General features: G+C 39.3%; 1 protein-coding gene across 1 annotated transcript in view; it reads right to left on the reverse strand.

Moving 5' to 3' along the window:
- CD247 (CD247 molecule) overlaps nucleotides 1-15,368 on the reverse strand; it is a 52,507-nt gene that overhangs the window by 31,891 nt on the left and 5,248 nt on the right. Inside the window, 2 exon segments of the mRNA XM_064703654.1 lie at nucleotides 14,498-14,723; nucleotides 14,725-14,908. Coding sequence (XP_064559724.1) covers nucleotides 14,498-14,723; nucleotides 14,725-14,908 — 410 coding nt within the window.

The following is a 15,368-nucleotide window of genomic DNA, read 5'->3' on the forward strand; positions in this document are numbered from 1 at the left end:
ACATAATTCAGGGATGAGGTAAAGACACAAATCACAGTCCTGTCTGCCTTGCAAGACCAAAACGTGTTAGATTCACTGTAATGTCAACTACCAAGAAGCTAATTTTAGCATAGCTTGACTAATTTGCACCATGGCTTGTCTCTGTCTGCTTTCACAAGAGTCCATTTGTGGTGCTGCTTTTAAAAGATGTTCCATTCATACTGCAACACTGATAGCTGCTGAGGTGCTGATAAGGGCCAGCAGTCTGGTGTAGCCAACCTAGACTACCTTCAGCACCCACACAGCCACTTTTTGATGCACAGTGCTGGGCATGGAGGTGACATCTCACATATTGAACAGGGCACTGAGGCCTCTGTCCTTCCATAAGTCCACACACCCCACCCACCAGCAGCGGCTCTCTTGGAGAAGAGGGAATGTGACCACAACAATGACCTACACCTGGGGATAACCAACATGAGCAGGCCCCTCTGACCAAAGAAGACACAGCAAAGGAGTATTTCCTTATGGCAGAGCATCACCCCTACTCTTCCCTTATGGGAGGGCACAGACACCTCGACTTGTTTGCTCCTTGCACTCCAGTAGGGCTCACACTCACACACAGCCACCTAGATGTACGGTGCTGGTTTAGTGGTTTGCTCTCCTGACTTATTCCTCCCCTAAGAGAACAAGCCATCAATACCTTTCTGGAGCTGACAGAACTGCCATGGCTATGATCAGCTCTCTAGGTGTCTCCTGTCATGAACTCAGACATTTGATTGAAGAAGAATCTAAATAAAACATTATGTTATTTCTTAAATTTCAAGTTCAACAGGCAAGCTGTCTGTATTTAATGGTAACTGCACAGGCAGTTACTGCCACACCAGAAGCTTCAGACCTGTTATTCAGAAAACTAGGGCTTGATGTAAATTTTAGAACCTGCATGTCACAGAACTGCATTATGTTCATATGTAAGCTGGCTAAGAAGGTCATCAGCAACAAAAATTCAGGAATTAAACATATTCATGTCCATCATTGTTTGATGAACCCAAGCAAGAAGGCTGCTGAAAAGCCCTTTCTTTAAACTTAGTTGCAACAACCATTGCTCTTCCTGCACTGCTGACAGTTCAGAGACCCTCTGTATGAAAGGATTATACAGGGGGGAAAAAAACAACTTGTGTCTCACAATTCCATCAAAAGGATCTGTACTATTCCTTTTTCCACTCACAGTTTTAAATTCTCTTGAAGCAGCAGGAGTTTTAATCAAATCTTTCTTGCAGCAGGGAGGTTGTACATCTCTCAAATACTATCAAAGGTGTTACTCCTGTCATTCAACAAATTCAGTATTTTAAAGACAGGAAATTTGCCAGCCCTAAAGTTCCAATAATGTAATTCTAAAAGATGACAGGCACACACACAGAGCCTTTTTTTCTTATACAGGAAATATGTGTGTAGGAGAACATCCAGGGATACACATGTAGTATGGTCAGAGAAAGACAAATGGAACGAAAGTTAAATGATATTAATGAATTTACATTTCAGGATTTCTCAAATTCTGTTTGCATTTTTCCAACCATTTACTATTACAGAAATGATAATAAATCTCAGGTGGTGGGGAGGTAAATAACTAGGAATACATACCCACACCATTTGATTACACAACACAAAATCCAGGTAGTAAAAAGAAAAGAAGTGGGAGAAAAACAGAGGAGGTTTCAGCAGCAATAGCCCTCACTGCCTTTGAAACAGTAATGCAAAGCTTAAAAAAAAGAAATGTTCCATTATTCCTGGCACCTGCTGAGAAAACATTATTCCCTCCACCTTGGGCTGCATGTATCTAATAGTAGAACTCCACTTACTCACAGGAAACTGCTGTTTATCTGATAAAAGATGATAGGTGATCAATAGATTTTGCAATTTTAATACGTCTGCAGGCTGCAGTAAACAAATGCTAAAGATTATCTTTGATCCTCTTGAAATCTACATTGAAAAATGGTTTTGATAATAGACATGGAACACATTTTCATGCTGATACAATAAAGAGCACATGTGAATTTAACCATTAAATTAACATAAATATGTCTGTAATGAGATTGATCAAACACTGCTCTTCTTATGCACCTCTCAAATGCATAAATTAGGACTGAGGAAGGTCTCCCTGGCAAACTTTGGCTCCTAGAGCCAATCTGAAAAAGTCCATTCTATCAACTCAGCCAGTGGTTCCCAAGTAAGGACTTGAGCTATTTGGATAGCGTGAATCCTTCTTCTGGCCCTCCTGAAGTGATTCAGCAATCAGTTTATAGCCTTTTTTTTTTTTTAAATAACACATATTCTCATTTTTATTTCCTCTTCTCTCCCCAAGTATATTTTAGGCAGCAATCATCCCCTGCATGAACACTCAAGTGGGTGTTCCTTTACATGTTACATACAGATGTTGAAGAGGCAATGTTTTGACTAATTATATGTAAACTCCATTCAGAGTGCCACTTGGCTTAAGGGCTCTGTCACCAAATATTTCACACTTTTCCTTCTCAGCTCAGAAAGGCTGAAGGAAAAGACTGAAAGGCTTGGGAAAAAACCAAACCCCCTGAAGTAGCTTTCAGTCCAACTCACGTCTGTCTGGTTCACACTCCTGACACAGAAAATAGGGAAATGCCAGGTGTGGAGCATTTCCCAGCCCCTTACAGGTATTACCCTGGAAAAGCCAAGCAGGCAGAACAAGAGCTCTGCTGAAATACAGCTCCCCTCAGGCGTCTGCGCTCCTCAGCAGCCCCAGAGCAGCGAGTTCAAGACCAAGGTGCTCTGTTTGGTGCCTGAGGCAACAGAGCTCTGCACACTCCGAGCAAATAAACTGCGGCCAATCCCCAAAGGAGGGCCTTGCCTTGATGCCTGGTTAATAGTTAATGCACAGGGCAAATCCTCGGCTGCCAGGGGCTACCTGGGGGAGAGCAGCATGCAGGGGGAGGCAGGCAGGCAGTGAGAGCCGAACTTCAACATCCCCTGCGACAGCAGCAACTACTCCCACCCAAAATACCACATTTTAACTAGCCTAAATAAGATATTTAGACATTACAATCGTCAGGTCTTAGCACAGATGCTGCTGCGGGAGTAAGCAGTAGGTAACTACAATAATGGAGTTTGTATTTTTGTAATCCCAGAAAGGCTGTCTCTAAACAACACTTGGTTGCCAACCAGGCTAAACACCATCACGCTAAGAGCTGTGACAGATGCATGTGTGGTATGGAGAGCAATAAATGTTCTTCAGCTCTCAAGCACATTTCCTAAGGATCTGTGAAATAACACACTGACATTACTTTTTCTCTCTATCCCCACCTAAGGAAGACTAACAGCACATCCATAATTAATTTTTACCTTCCTAATCTTTATTTTACTTTTTAGTTCAATTGAGTTTTGAATTACAAAGGCTTTTCAAAGAGTGGGAAGGGAAATAGTTGGCTGTTTTCCCAAGGCAGCTAAGGGCTGTCCTGTAAGCAGGACATGTCACTGTGTGTGTGAATATAGCAGCAAATTAGATGCAGGCACTATTTAAATTTCCTATACATAATTTTCTTACTTAATTTCCTATATATATAGCACATTGCTCTGGAGGATCCAAAGGATGCTTGATAGATCTCAGCTTTCAAAACACCATCATGAGATAGGCAAAAAAACCTCTGTGTTGATTAATCAAATTCTAAAGTACCATACAGTCTTCAGGACCACGTGCATTAACACTTTCTAAGTGTTCTTTGTGTATTGTCAACCAGATAAGTAATGTACAGTTAACAAAAAAGGCCAAAGTATGGCCCATTTTAGCTGGAATTTATTGTTCCCGTTTATTGGAAAGCCTACACACATTCCAGTGGATTTCTAAAGGTTGCTGAGTAAACCATCAGCCCCAAGTACAAAACCTGCAACCCCCTTTTTCTATTTCCTTGCCTTATCTAAAAACCAGCACTGTTTCATTAAGGGGAGAAAGACCATTGGGGATGATTGGAATTGCCAGAATTATCTACAAATCCTTCAAAAAAGATTCCAAAGTTCAAACTGCCCGATTTAAAAATGTTACATTTCATTCATATTGATTTTTCTTAGTATCTTAATAGCTATCTTCCTAATCAGATGGATTAAAAAGCACCAGAAGAAACTTTCAAAATAATCAGAAGTACAACAAAACAAGATAATGAGGAGTTAAAGATGAAAACCTCAAAACAAAACTGCCTTAGGAATTATACCTTTTTTAACTGCAGATCTCATTAAACTGCTTTGTATAATCATTTATACATGCAAGTTGACAAAGAAATGCTAGATAATATAACTGTTTATAGGCACTCATTTCCTTGTGCATAAGATATCTTCTAACTGTGGATGAGGCTGAACACTATCCTGTTTTTATTATAGTGTGACCCTAAAGCTTCAAAAGAAGTGAAGACCCCATTGAAGCCAAAGGCACAGAATGAGAAACTTTCTCCTTCCCAAGTGGTTGGCATGTACTGCAGTCTTTATGGAGGTGGCAGCAGCTCACAAAAACATCACTAAATTGGTTTCCAGCTATCTGATAACAGCACCTTTCCTCCAGCACAGATATTTGTGTGAGCTGCAAAAGTCGGGCTGAGCAGCTGGGTAAATGCCCAAGCAGTTTGTCTGAAGTAAAACTCCTGCTAACACCAGTGGGCAGCTGCCTAAGCAAGATAGCCAAATTAGTTTTAAATTAGCTATGCTGAAATAAGTGGCACTTACTAAAACACTGACATCAACTAATTAGAAGGGGAAAGTTTGGCAGAAATTAATTACCAACTCCACATTACAGTCACAGCACATCTAGAGGTGATACTGCTTGCCAGATCTTTTTAAATACCTGAAGCCCTCCAGATAATCGTTCTGTTCAGGAAAGGTCAGCACACGTGCTGGGCTTTCTCAGACTGCCTCTGCTGATCAAATTTCATGTTGCTGAATCCCTGAGACCCCTGCATATCTTTAAGATTTGCTAGCCACCTCCTAAATATTTCAGTCCTGTATAATATCATGTGATTTCAGCAGTGGCAGAACCATCCATATATAAGCATATACCATCAGTCCTCATAATAATGCTATTTCTATATTACCAGGCATGAGGGACAGCCCCACCTCTGTGCACCATTTTGCAGAGTCTCTCCCAGAGGAACCTGCTCAGTGATCCTGGTTTTGCTGGAATAGAGATGCCACTAAAGGGAGCACAACAATTTTTGCCAGTGTGGATGGGAAAATAGAGATGCATACTCCATTAATTGACTGCAAAGGATTAAACTGATCCTGTAAAATACTACAGCTGAGGTGGAGACTTTTAGTAGGCTTGTCAAGTTCATCAGGAGCAAATTCTGATGACCCTTTAACTAAGGAATTTTTCTAGACTCTGTTAGAATTTCTCACCAAAATCAGCAAGAGTCTCTCAAATGGCTTAGCATGGCGAAGCCCCATTCAGGCTCCTGCTCCAAATCATTCAGAATAAAGAGCTGGATCTGCATTTCCCTCTTCCCAATGCAGAACACAAATTGCTCACTGACTTTTTGGTGTCTCACAAAAATACTTTGGAAGGATTCTGATTAACCTAATAGAAAATAGAAGGGGGTGGGAGGGGGGAAGTGCTAAGATATTTTGAAGTTTTGCAGAAATTGCTTCCCTTTTAGCTCTGCTTTAAACCTGATGTTTGTTCTACTACAACCATTATGTCTAACAAATAAACATTTGGTTCAGGATGTAAAAAGAAGAGCAAGAGAGAAAGGGGGCAAACTTGTTAGCTACTTCTTTGCAGCTGAGAAAGATAAAATCAGAGAAAAACACTTTGGAAAAGATGTTACCACAAGATAGGGCTGAAGGTTCATATCTGTAACTTCTTTAAGAGAGTTATAAGAAGAAGAAAAAAAGTTGTCTCAAACCTGAAAATAAGCAGTTCTCCTTTTCCATCAGGAGAGACATAGCTAACAGCAGAAACAAATGCATTATAGTGCAACTGGGGTTTGAGACAAGTAGTGAAATAATATCTGAATTACTAGGAAAAATGAGATTAATTTAGTTGCATGAACAGGAGAGGGAAAATAATACTTCTGCCTAGTTCACATTAATACTAGAGACATCTGAAATTTAGGAGAGAATTCAAACCAAGATAAATTAAAACTGCTTCTTCTAGGAAGAAATAATTTTGTGAGAGAATTTGGGGGTTTTTAAACATTTGAGTCAAGGAGAAACACTTGGAGATGTGATCAGAATGGATTACATTGTGAAAATTAAAAAAAAATAGTCAATTAATTACTCCAGTTGGCACAACATTGAATATTTGATTATGTTTTAGGCAAACCACTTTGGAAAAAGAAAAGCAAAACTCTTGGAGATCCCTAGTTCTTTGCAAACTTTTGGGAGCGGACCATAATTCTGAAGTCACAAACTTTCTTCATCAGAACTTTAGATCACATCAAGACAGCCTGAAAAAAATTACTCTCTCTTGCAAACTTGCTGTGTTAAAAAAAAACAAAAAAAAAACCAAAAAAACCCCAAAAAAAAACCAAACCAGTGGGCAATGGTGTGCTATTTCCAATAAAATTAGGAATAATTTTCTGGAGAAAAAGAAATACGGATTGTCGGCAAACTGCACTGAGCCTGATGCAGAAAACTGGGGCCATCTGCCAAAAGTGGGGATGGTTTGGGCTTTCAGATGAGGGCATTTTACAGCTCATCGGCAGGGAACGGCCACCCAGCTGTGCCCGACCCGGGTGGAGCAGAATCCAGCTCTGGGCCATGGGAATCAGCGCTCCCTGCTCACCCAGAACACGGGGTGTGTGCAGGCAAAACTGCCACCCCTCCCTGCTCCAGTGAAAATGAGAATGGGTCCTGTTGAAAGCATAATTAAAAGTAATTTTTTCCAAGAGGTTTTTTTTTTTTCCTTTTTAGATGCGTATTCGGAGAGGGTAAATTTTAGAAAACCTTTCTGGCATATAATAGAAGCTCATTTTTTAAAGTAACTGGAATGGTGTTTGACCTTCTGCTTGAAATCCAGATGAGTCAACCTTATTTATCTTCTCTGGCTTGCTGGCTATAGTTATGTTCATAAAGTGTGAATGCTCAGCTTTACATTTAAAAGATCAATAGTTTCAAGAAGTTAAATATTAGGCAATAAGTGATGGGGTATAGTGATTCCCGTTCCCTTCTCTCAAAGGTTTTCTCATTTGCTTTCACTAATTCTCTTTCAGATTACCACCTACAAATATTGTGTTCTTCCACATCACTCACCAGAGAAACCCCTCAGAAAAATTTAGGCAGAGAATGTACATGTCCTGAAAGAACCAGAAGCCTCTTAGTAATGAAGATGTGACTGATAAATAAGCAGGAAAAAATGCAGGTAACAAACAAGAATGAAGTCAAATCCTTTTCTAGTGTAAGCCTCCAGTTAATTATCACATAAGTTACTTTGGTTGTATTGCATTTGTATCTCTTCAAATTCCAACAGACTATTAAATGCAAGATTTTTTTAAATTTCCTGAGAAATATGAAAATTAAAAGTCAAACAAAAATGTACACTTGCATTATTTCATACAGCACTGCTACCATATACTTTTCTTGAAATTCTTTTTATCACAAATTGCCTTAAGAGTTTCTAGCCTATAATGACTTCGACTTTCAGAATGAGTTCCCCTCTGGGCATTAACTCAGGTATTTTACCTCTAGGCAACAAATCAAAAAATAACATAAAACAACAAATGAATCCTGAAAATTAGGAGCAAGTTGTTTGAAAGAAATACATAGAATTTAAACAGCATTCTTCCAAAAATTATCCAAAGACACTAATTTGCTACACGGGTAACATTTTATGAACGGAGCAACTCTTCTCATAGTAATTCATAAGAATTATTTGTTTGCTTCTTAGAAACTGTCTTTAGGTAGAGGTTTTTTACAAGATACTAACAATAACAATATAGTATTCCTCTCAGTCTGTATTCCATCTTCCTTCCCTCAGAGGATGATTATTAATCCAACCTGTAAGACTTATTCTATTTTTGCCATCTCCAGAAATGCACCTGCACACATGCACAAAGTGCTGCTGAAATTACTTTACTTACATTAAAGCCCAAAGTGATGACATTGTGCACATCTGCATCATGGAGAGAAAAAGGTCCGTGAGAGAATGAGAGATAGATAGGACTCCAAATTCCAGTAATGTTTTCTTTCCTGGAGCTGGCTTTACATGGCTGGATGGGAAACAACATAAATGCCAACAACACACAGTGGATAAAAACCAGAATAATTTCTGCTCCCAAAGACTTGATGTGGGGTTCCCTGACTGAAGCTTGCTGGTATGCAACTGAAGAAATAACCAAAGTTGTAGCAATTTTATTTTACAACTCCATATAATATGATACGCACTACAATTTTTCTTTGCAAAAGTTTAAAATTCTGCTGTATTAATTGTGAGCTGCAAGATCCCAGCTCAGGAATCCAATTTATATATATATTTTTTTTTTTTAAAGGAGTAATTAAAATTTTCAGCTATTTCTGACTGACAAAATGAACATTTGATACCTAGAAATGCACATTATCCACCATTAGGAAGCTGAGTTTGCTGAGAGTATTTAAAAACTGACATTGTCAGATTATACCAAACTCTTCCTTCAGATTGATCTGCTCAGAAGTAAAATAGCGGATGTTCAATTTTAGTTTGAGCTGGATTTTTACATTAACTAATTCAAAATAAATGTTTTGAAAACAAAGTACCTCATTAGTTTGAGCCCTGCTCCAAAATCCACATGCTCACACAAAGAGCCTCGATTTGCTCCCACCCATCCAGTGGTCAGCATCTGGAGATTTTTCTGTTCTGTTTCCCCCAAGTTTCAGTTTGCTTTGTGAGGAGATGCGCACCGTGGCGAATTGGAATGAATTTACAACATACACTGATGTGTTAAATATCTGGGAAGCGTTTTTATAAATATTTGGCTCTGTTTATTTCACGTTTGGCTGTCATGCAGACAACAGCAACACTCTAAGTGAAATGAATGAAAAACACCCATGCTCTTGTTTGGAACAAACTCATTATGAAATTTGGAGGAACAACCAGGAAAAGGGGTTTTTAGTTAGATTAGTTCTTATTCAATGACCAGTGTACACTTCCTTGAAGTAAAACACCACCCAAATTAATATTCCCTCATTAATTTCCTGGATATTGCACCTTATCCCATTATAAAAGTGTTTCAGACCATTACTCTGATGCAAATAATAAAATCTATTAATACACTTTTATTATACAAACTTGGAGGGGTATTAGGAAAGTTTCTCTAAGTGTTCTCTGGGTCAAAATGTTTCATGTGCTTTTTTTTTTACAAGGAAACTATTTTTAGTGTTTGTAACCATGAGCACTGCAGCATGCTATCGCTCCCCCAAAAACAGCAATTGCCTTAAAAAAAATTATAAGTGACAAGTTCTATAGCTAGTTTTCTCTTTTATTTTTTCTGGAGCCATGCAGGCTGCATTTCAAGGTTAACTTACAAGCTAGAAAACGTTACCAGGAAACTAGAAAAGTTTATTTGCGGTGAAAGTTAAGATTTTCACCTAAGACAGCAGCTTGAATTGTAGATAAATCATATACTGTGAGATTTCCTAAGAAAACCAAACCAAACAAAATAGCCCACAAGTACTTACAACTTGCCACCCTCCAGACTTATTCAGTGTGTTTTGCTGCTGTTTATTCTATCATTTGTTGAAAATTTTCCAATCTTTTTCCCCTGTCAGCTTCCATTGAATTCTAATTCGGTATATATTTCACCTCCGCATTATCTGACTTTTCAGAGAGCTGTGTTATCATTATGGCTTCTCCTTCACTTCAAAAAATACAACAAACTGAAAAGAATGGTGTGCTACTCAGAAAGAGTCAGGATAGAGGTGAAGCTTTCACTACAGATACATCTCACAAAAGAAATAGGCCAGATGGTACAAGCATTTCATCAGGCTCCACAAGCACATATTTACCATACTGCCATATACCAAAAGCACAGAACGATGGAAAACTCCACAGTTGCTGTTCTTGTAAGGCTTAACAGATATATAACAAAGGATTAAGAACAAAATACACAATGGGCTTCCAAAGGTTGATGGTTTACTCCTAGGGAACTTGTAGGACTTAAAATACTTCCAATCTGCATGGCTCAAAAATTGAGATGGCTTTTATCACTTAAGCAGAACTTGCACTCACCAGTGCTTGTGACCTCTGAGGCTGAAGAACTAGCTGGTTTCTACTTCTATTTTTTATAGTTATATTGGCAAAGGACTGAAAAAAGTGTAACTTCCACAGAGATGGATGTACCCACTGTTTGGGGCTGAACACAAGCATTTTGCTGTTTTCCAAGGCTTGTGTGTTTGGGTGAGTGGATTGAAGAACTGCAAACCAAGATTTTCATTTGCCTGCACATTTTATCTGTTATATTTGAAGTTATAAATCAAAGGACAGAATAGAGATAAATGTTTTCATTGCTTTCCTGAAAAAAAAAACCTGCTTTGGACTGTCATACTTTAAAAGCTAAAAATACTATATACTTCTTATAGGACCAGAGCTTAAGTTAATTAAGAAAACAATATTCAATCCCAGTCTCAAAATATTACCTTAGGCAACAGCACAAATCTGAAAAATCTGAAAAATTTCATCTTCTCACAGACTCTAGAATAGCATAAATTGCTCTCTTAACACTAAAAAAAAAAAAAAATCAGCAGTGAAATTCAAATTTATTTGTTCACCAAAGTCAGCAGAAGAGTGAAAAGTCAAGAATATGCTTACGAGTTTAACATGCACACGGACAAAGTAGATACCTTTAGCAGAATACACATTCTAAGTATTTTTAAAACGTTGCATCTTCCATTCATGCCATCTAAAAATGTCCTCTATTTTCTTGCCAGAATAGCTGATGGATCTTACATTTCTACATACAGTATAGACATTCAAATAGATGATTACTTATAAAGGGGGAGGACTTGTTGATGTTTGTCTGCAATTGCACAAAAAAAAGTATTTTTTCCTTTTTATGAGAGGGGGTTTGGTTAGAATTTGGAAAGAGTTAGGAAATAACCCATATTTCCGAATGGAAATATGCAAAGAAAAAAAATTAAAAATTTATTTCTCATGCTAGTCGCCATTCAAAGTCTGTGTGAACAACAGAAAATGGTTGTCAAAAACATTCCTCACATGAACATTAATTTAGACATCAAATTCTTGTCCCCTTAAGCTGCTAGTGAACCTCCTTTTTTAATTCTACTTCAGCTTTTTATTTACATGGTGTTACTTAAGAAGGACACACAAAGGAAAAATATAAATATATTTCGCAGATAGACTTCTGTATTTTGTATATCCTTCCCATCTAGTGCACAAAAAAACCCAAAAGGAATGTGGTCATTAAATTGTTACTTCACTGATTAGGAATTCTGCTTGGAATGGTTAAGCTAGAAAGCACTTGCTCTGTAACAAGCATTACAGAATTGAACATAGCACTGCTAGGGCTCAACAAATGTCCCTTCACAAAGAAAGGCTACATTGCCTACGTTTTGTTCCATGCTGCCAGTTCATAGGGTTTTTTCCATGAATTATTAATGAATCATTGTGAACAGGCAGCAGAAATAAAAGAAATAAAACATGTAAAATTAAGCCTTTAAATTTTTTCCCCCCCAGGTGTAACAAGAACGCAGCTCGGAGAACTTAAGCCTGCGCATAAGGACACGAGGATGGTATAAAAAAAAATCTGAATTTACTTGTTTGGATTCCTCAGACAACCTTGTAAACAACTCCTGATTTACAAATCTTGCCATTTGCAGACCAGCTAAATCATCTGATGAGAGAGAAGAAAAGAAGTAAGGTAAGACCTATCACCTGTCCCTGAACTGACTAAAAAATGCTGATGGCATCACAGTAACCCAATGGGCAGGAGATTGAGATATGCAGAGCAGAAAAACAGCATGGAAATGAGCTGTGCAAGTAACATCTGGTAAAGACCAACACTGCTGTAGTTTCCACAGAGTCAGCTGAAAACAGGGCACTGTCCAGTTCCACTTAGCAGACAATTCTGAGAAAAGTGGCTCTGTAAAGTGTGGAACGGGGAGGGCTGTTCTTAAATTCTTGCACGTACATTTATATACACGGATATGGCGTATGTTTGTATAAATCAAAGCATCCTCTCATCAGCCTTCAAAAAAATAGGGGGGCAACTCTACAGTATTGCTCACAGGACTATTTTATTGCTATCAATGCCTATCATACTTCAGAACAAAAGCTGTGTCAACTGTATGAAGGTTTTTGCCATTTAGTTGTGATGTTCAGGTACAAGTCTTCTAATATTCTTGTCTCAACGAACAACAGGACTAACAAAGTCATCTGCTCATAATTAAAATTATAACTTTTTCATGGACTTTTTAACAGAGGTGTTGTAGGAAGACCTCAGCTAGATTTCCAGATGTACACTTCTGTGCCTTTGAAGAGGGAAAATAAAGAAAATTAAACCTGTATATATATATAAAAATGTGTAATTGAAAATGTTAGATGCCTTCCCTCTGTAATTGCTCAAAGGCCAAATCTGAGCATTCTGAAATTTGTGGTCTGGCGTCAAGAAATTCAAAGTCTGCATCAGAATTCATGGCCCATCTCTAGAATTACTTTAAAACATTTTTCCCTCATGCCTGGTGTATTTACTACAGAACTCAAAGATCAAAAAGAAAAGCTTTGCAAGTTCCTCAGTGCTAATCTTGGTGGCATCTTTCAGCTGCCCTTTTAAAGAACAGGCACAAACACTTTATAGTGAAGTGGAATTAACTCACTGTGAGGAGGTATGCAGCTTACTGAATCTGTACTGAATCTGTCTGAGATTATTTAATGAAAAAATTAAAAGTTCGTTTCCCTACAAGTCCTTCTAGAAGTGAACTCTGAGAAAGCTTGAAAACACTCTAGGCAGCAGAAAATCTTTCTGCTCACAGCTCTGAGCTGGAAAACCCAACTGTTTGGTCTCATCATTGAACTAAATTTCATGACAGATCTTACATTTTTGTTTTGTCTATTCTGTACCCACGGCAACAATTCCATGAGTTTTTATTTCTATTTCTTCTATTTTACCCACACTCTTTGGCTAAATGCTGCTATGCTTCAAACTAGTATAGGTATCCAATCAAAAATACTTCCCCTGCAATCCACAGGCAGTCACCTCCAAATCACTGACAACAGTACTCGGTTCACAACTTGAACCATTTATTCTTTGTGAGTGTGAATACTCCAAGAGCTTTGCACCAGAGACCTCTGCAAGCTGTATTACATATTTTTTCAAAATTTTCTGCTGAAAATGCACAAATAGGAGCCTGAACTATAGACATTGCGTGACAGGTTAAAAAGGAGGAAATGTAAAAAAGATGGTTTTGCAGATGGATTTTGACCCAAAGTAACTGCCATACTTTTGTAGCCTTACATGCATCTGTGGATACAGAGCAAGGGACAAAGTATGAGAAGTATACTAAAGTACAGGATCATATTTGGGTATCAGAAAGGGACAGAGGCCCCAGACATTGAAGGGAAGACAAACACAAATCATGGCCTGCCACGGAGCATAAATCCCCTCAGAACCCTCCTGAAAGAAAAACCCCAGAAATCACCAGGACTGGTTCCACAGCATTAGAAAGTAGCTGCAAAATCCTCCTCTCATCCCCAGAAAACTTTCCAATAAAATGTCTGTGGCAGTCATCCAAGCTCTCGAGGACGCTGGGTTTAAGTACAGCCAGGGTGTACATTGAGGGGGAAATCTTCCAGAGGATTTGGCTCTAACGCAAGCTCAGATATGGCCTATGGCACATTCAGACCTCACCTGAGGTCTTTTCCAGATGTAAATTTTGTTGTCCTTTTGATCTACTATGCTTCTAAAAAGTAAATGCCTCCTTCTCAAACTTTACATGACTTTGGAAGATCTGTGCACACCGAAGCTGCTCCATTCAGTGCCCAGGCAGGGCCGGCCTGTGCACCACACAAATAAATAACACAAAGGAAGAAATGGCTTCATTTTGTGCTGTGTCTGGTGGAGAGGAGCAGCCGGCAGGGACGTGAGGGGAAGGCCCCTGCCCTTCTGTCACCACCTGTGCCCCATTTCCCGCCTGCCAGCTCTGCTGTGGGCCACAAACCCGCAGCCCAACTCCATGAGAAACCTCTCCATGCAGTTTACTTCAAGTGACAACACTTCCATCACTGCCTTAAACCTCCCCTTTGGAATCACAGGGAAAGCTGCCCAAGCGAGGCTTGGGAGCTTTGTTTAGTTACTGTTCAGCTGTGGCATCGCTCCAGCAGGAGAAGTGCCCCTCATCCCTTCCTTCCTCTTTATCCCAGGCCAGTTCAACACAGCAGATCCCCCTTCTGCTTCACAGGGGGCAGACATGGCCGAGGTGCTCACACAGACACCTCCTGCTGCCAAAATGGTGGTGAAACGCCGCAGCATTTCCTCAAAAGAGCTTTACAGGAACCCCTGGCAAACCCAAAGCCCACCTTTACCTGTGGCTGGGAGCTGGGCCTGCAGGGTGGCAAGGATGGTGATCCTCCTCCACTTCTTCATCTTGCCAGGCCAGACAGTGCTGAGAACGGGAGAGAAGAGGAAGAAGAAGATGAAGAAGCTCCTCCACGGGCTGTGCTGGTGTGTGGCCGCCACAGGAAGAGGCTCAGCTCCTATGAGGGCTTTCGGAGTCCACCTGCCGGCTTCCTCTGCCTTCACAGCCTCTGACTGAGGGCTGGGGTTTGCCTTCTTGGTACTGATGTTTGGGGTTTCCTTTGTTATTCATCCTTTTCCTCTCTGCAAGATGGTTTCTTTCTGTGAGTTGGGGTTTTTTTCCACTCTGTCTGATGGTTCCTAGATCATCCCCACTCAGCGGCTGCTGGTCTCTGTTTCTGGCATCGAATTTGACCTGACTTCAAAAAAGGGGTTTGTGCAACTATTCCCAGTGTGCAGCACAGGGCATAAATAGAAATTTAAAACTGTAAGTTATAGTCACTTTTGAACAATATAGTTGTCTAACCTCATAACGATATAAAACTCATTTCTAACTCACACTTTGTAAGAAATCTCACATTATTGCGCTCTTTTTGAATGCGGGCAAATAAAAAATTCCACTTTTTCATTAATAAATGAAAGTTCATTTTAGACAACTGTGAATTAGAAAAGCTTGAAAACGTAGCTTAGATAAACCTAATGGCTTAAAGCTCAGCCTCACTCGCAGCAAAATGCATCTGGCTCAACAGATCACTGAATGTTTACAACAGTAATACTAATAATGCACTTGAGAACCAGAGCTTAGGCTGGGAGGAAGTCCAAGCATCTAAAGGCATAATTTTTTTTTCTCCTGTCTCTAATTCTTAGAAAAGAAAGAGG

This window comes from Zonotrichia leucophrys, chromosome 1 (assembly GCF_028769735.1).
Source record: "Zonotrichia leucophrys gambelii isolate GWCS_2022_RI chromosome 1, RI_Zleu_2.0, whole genome shotgun sequence".
Taxonomy (NCBI): Eukaryota; Metazoa; Chordata; class Aves; order Passeriformes; family Passerellidae; genus Zonotrichia; species Zonotrichia leucophrys.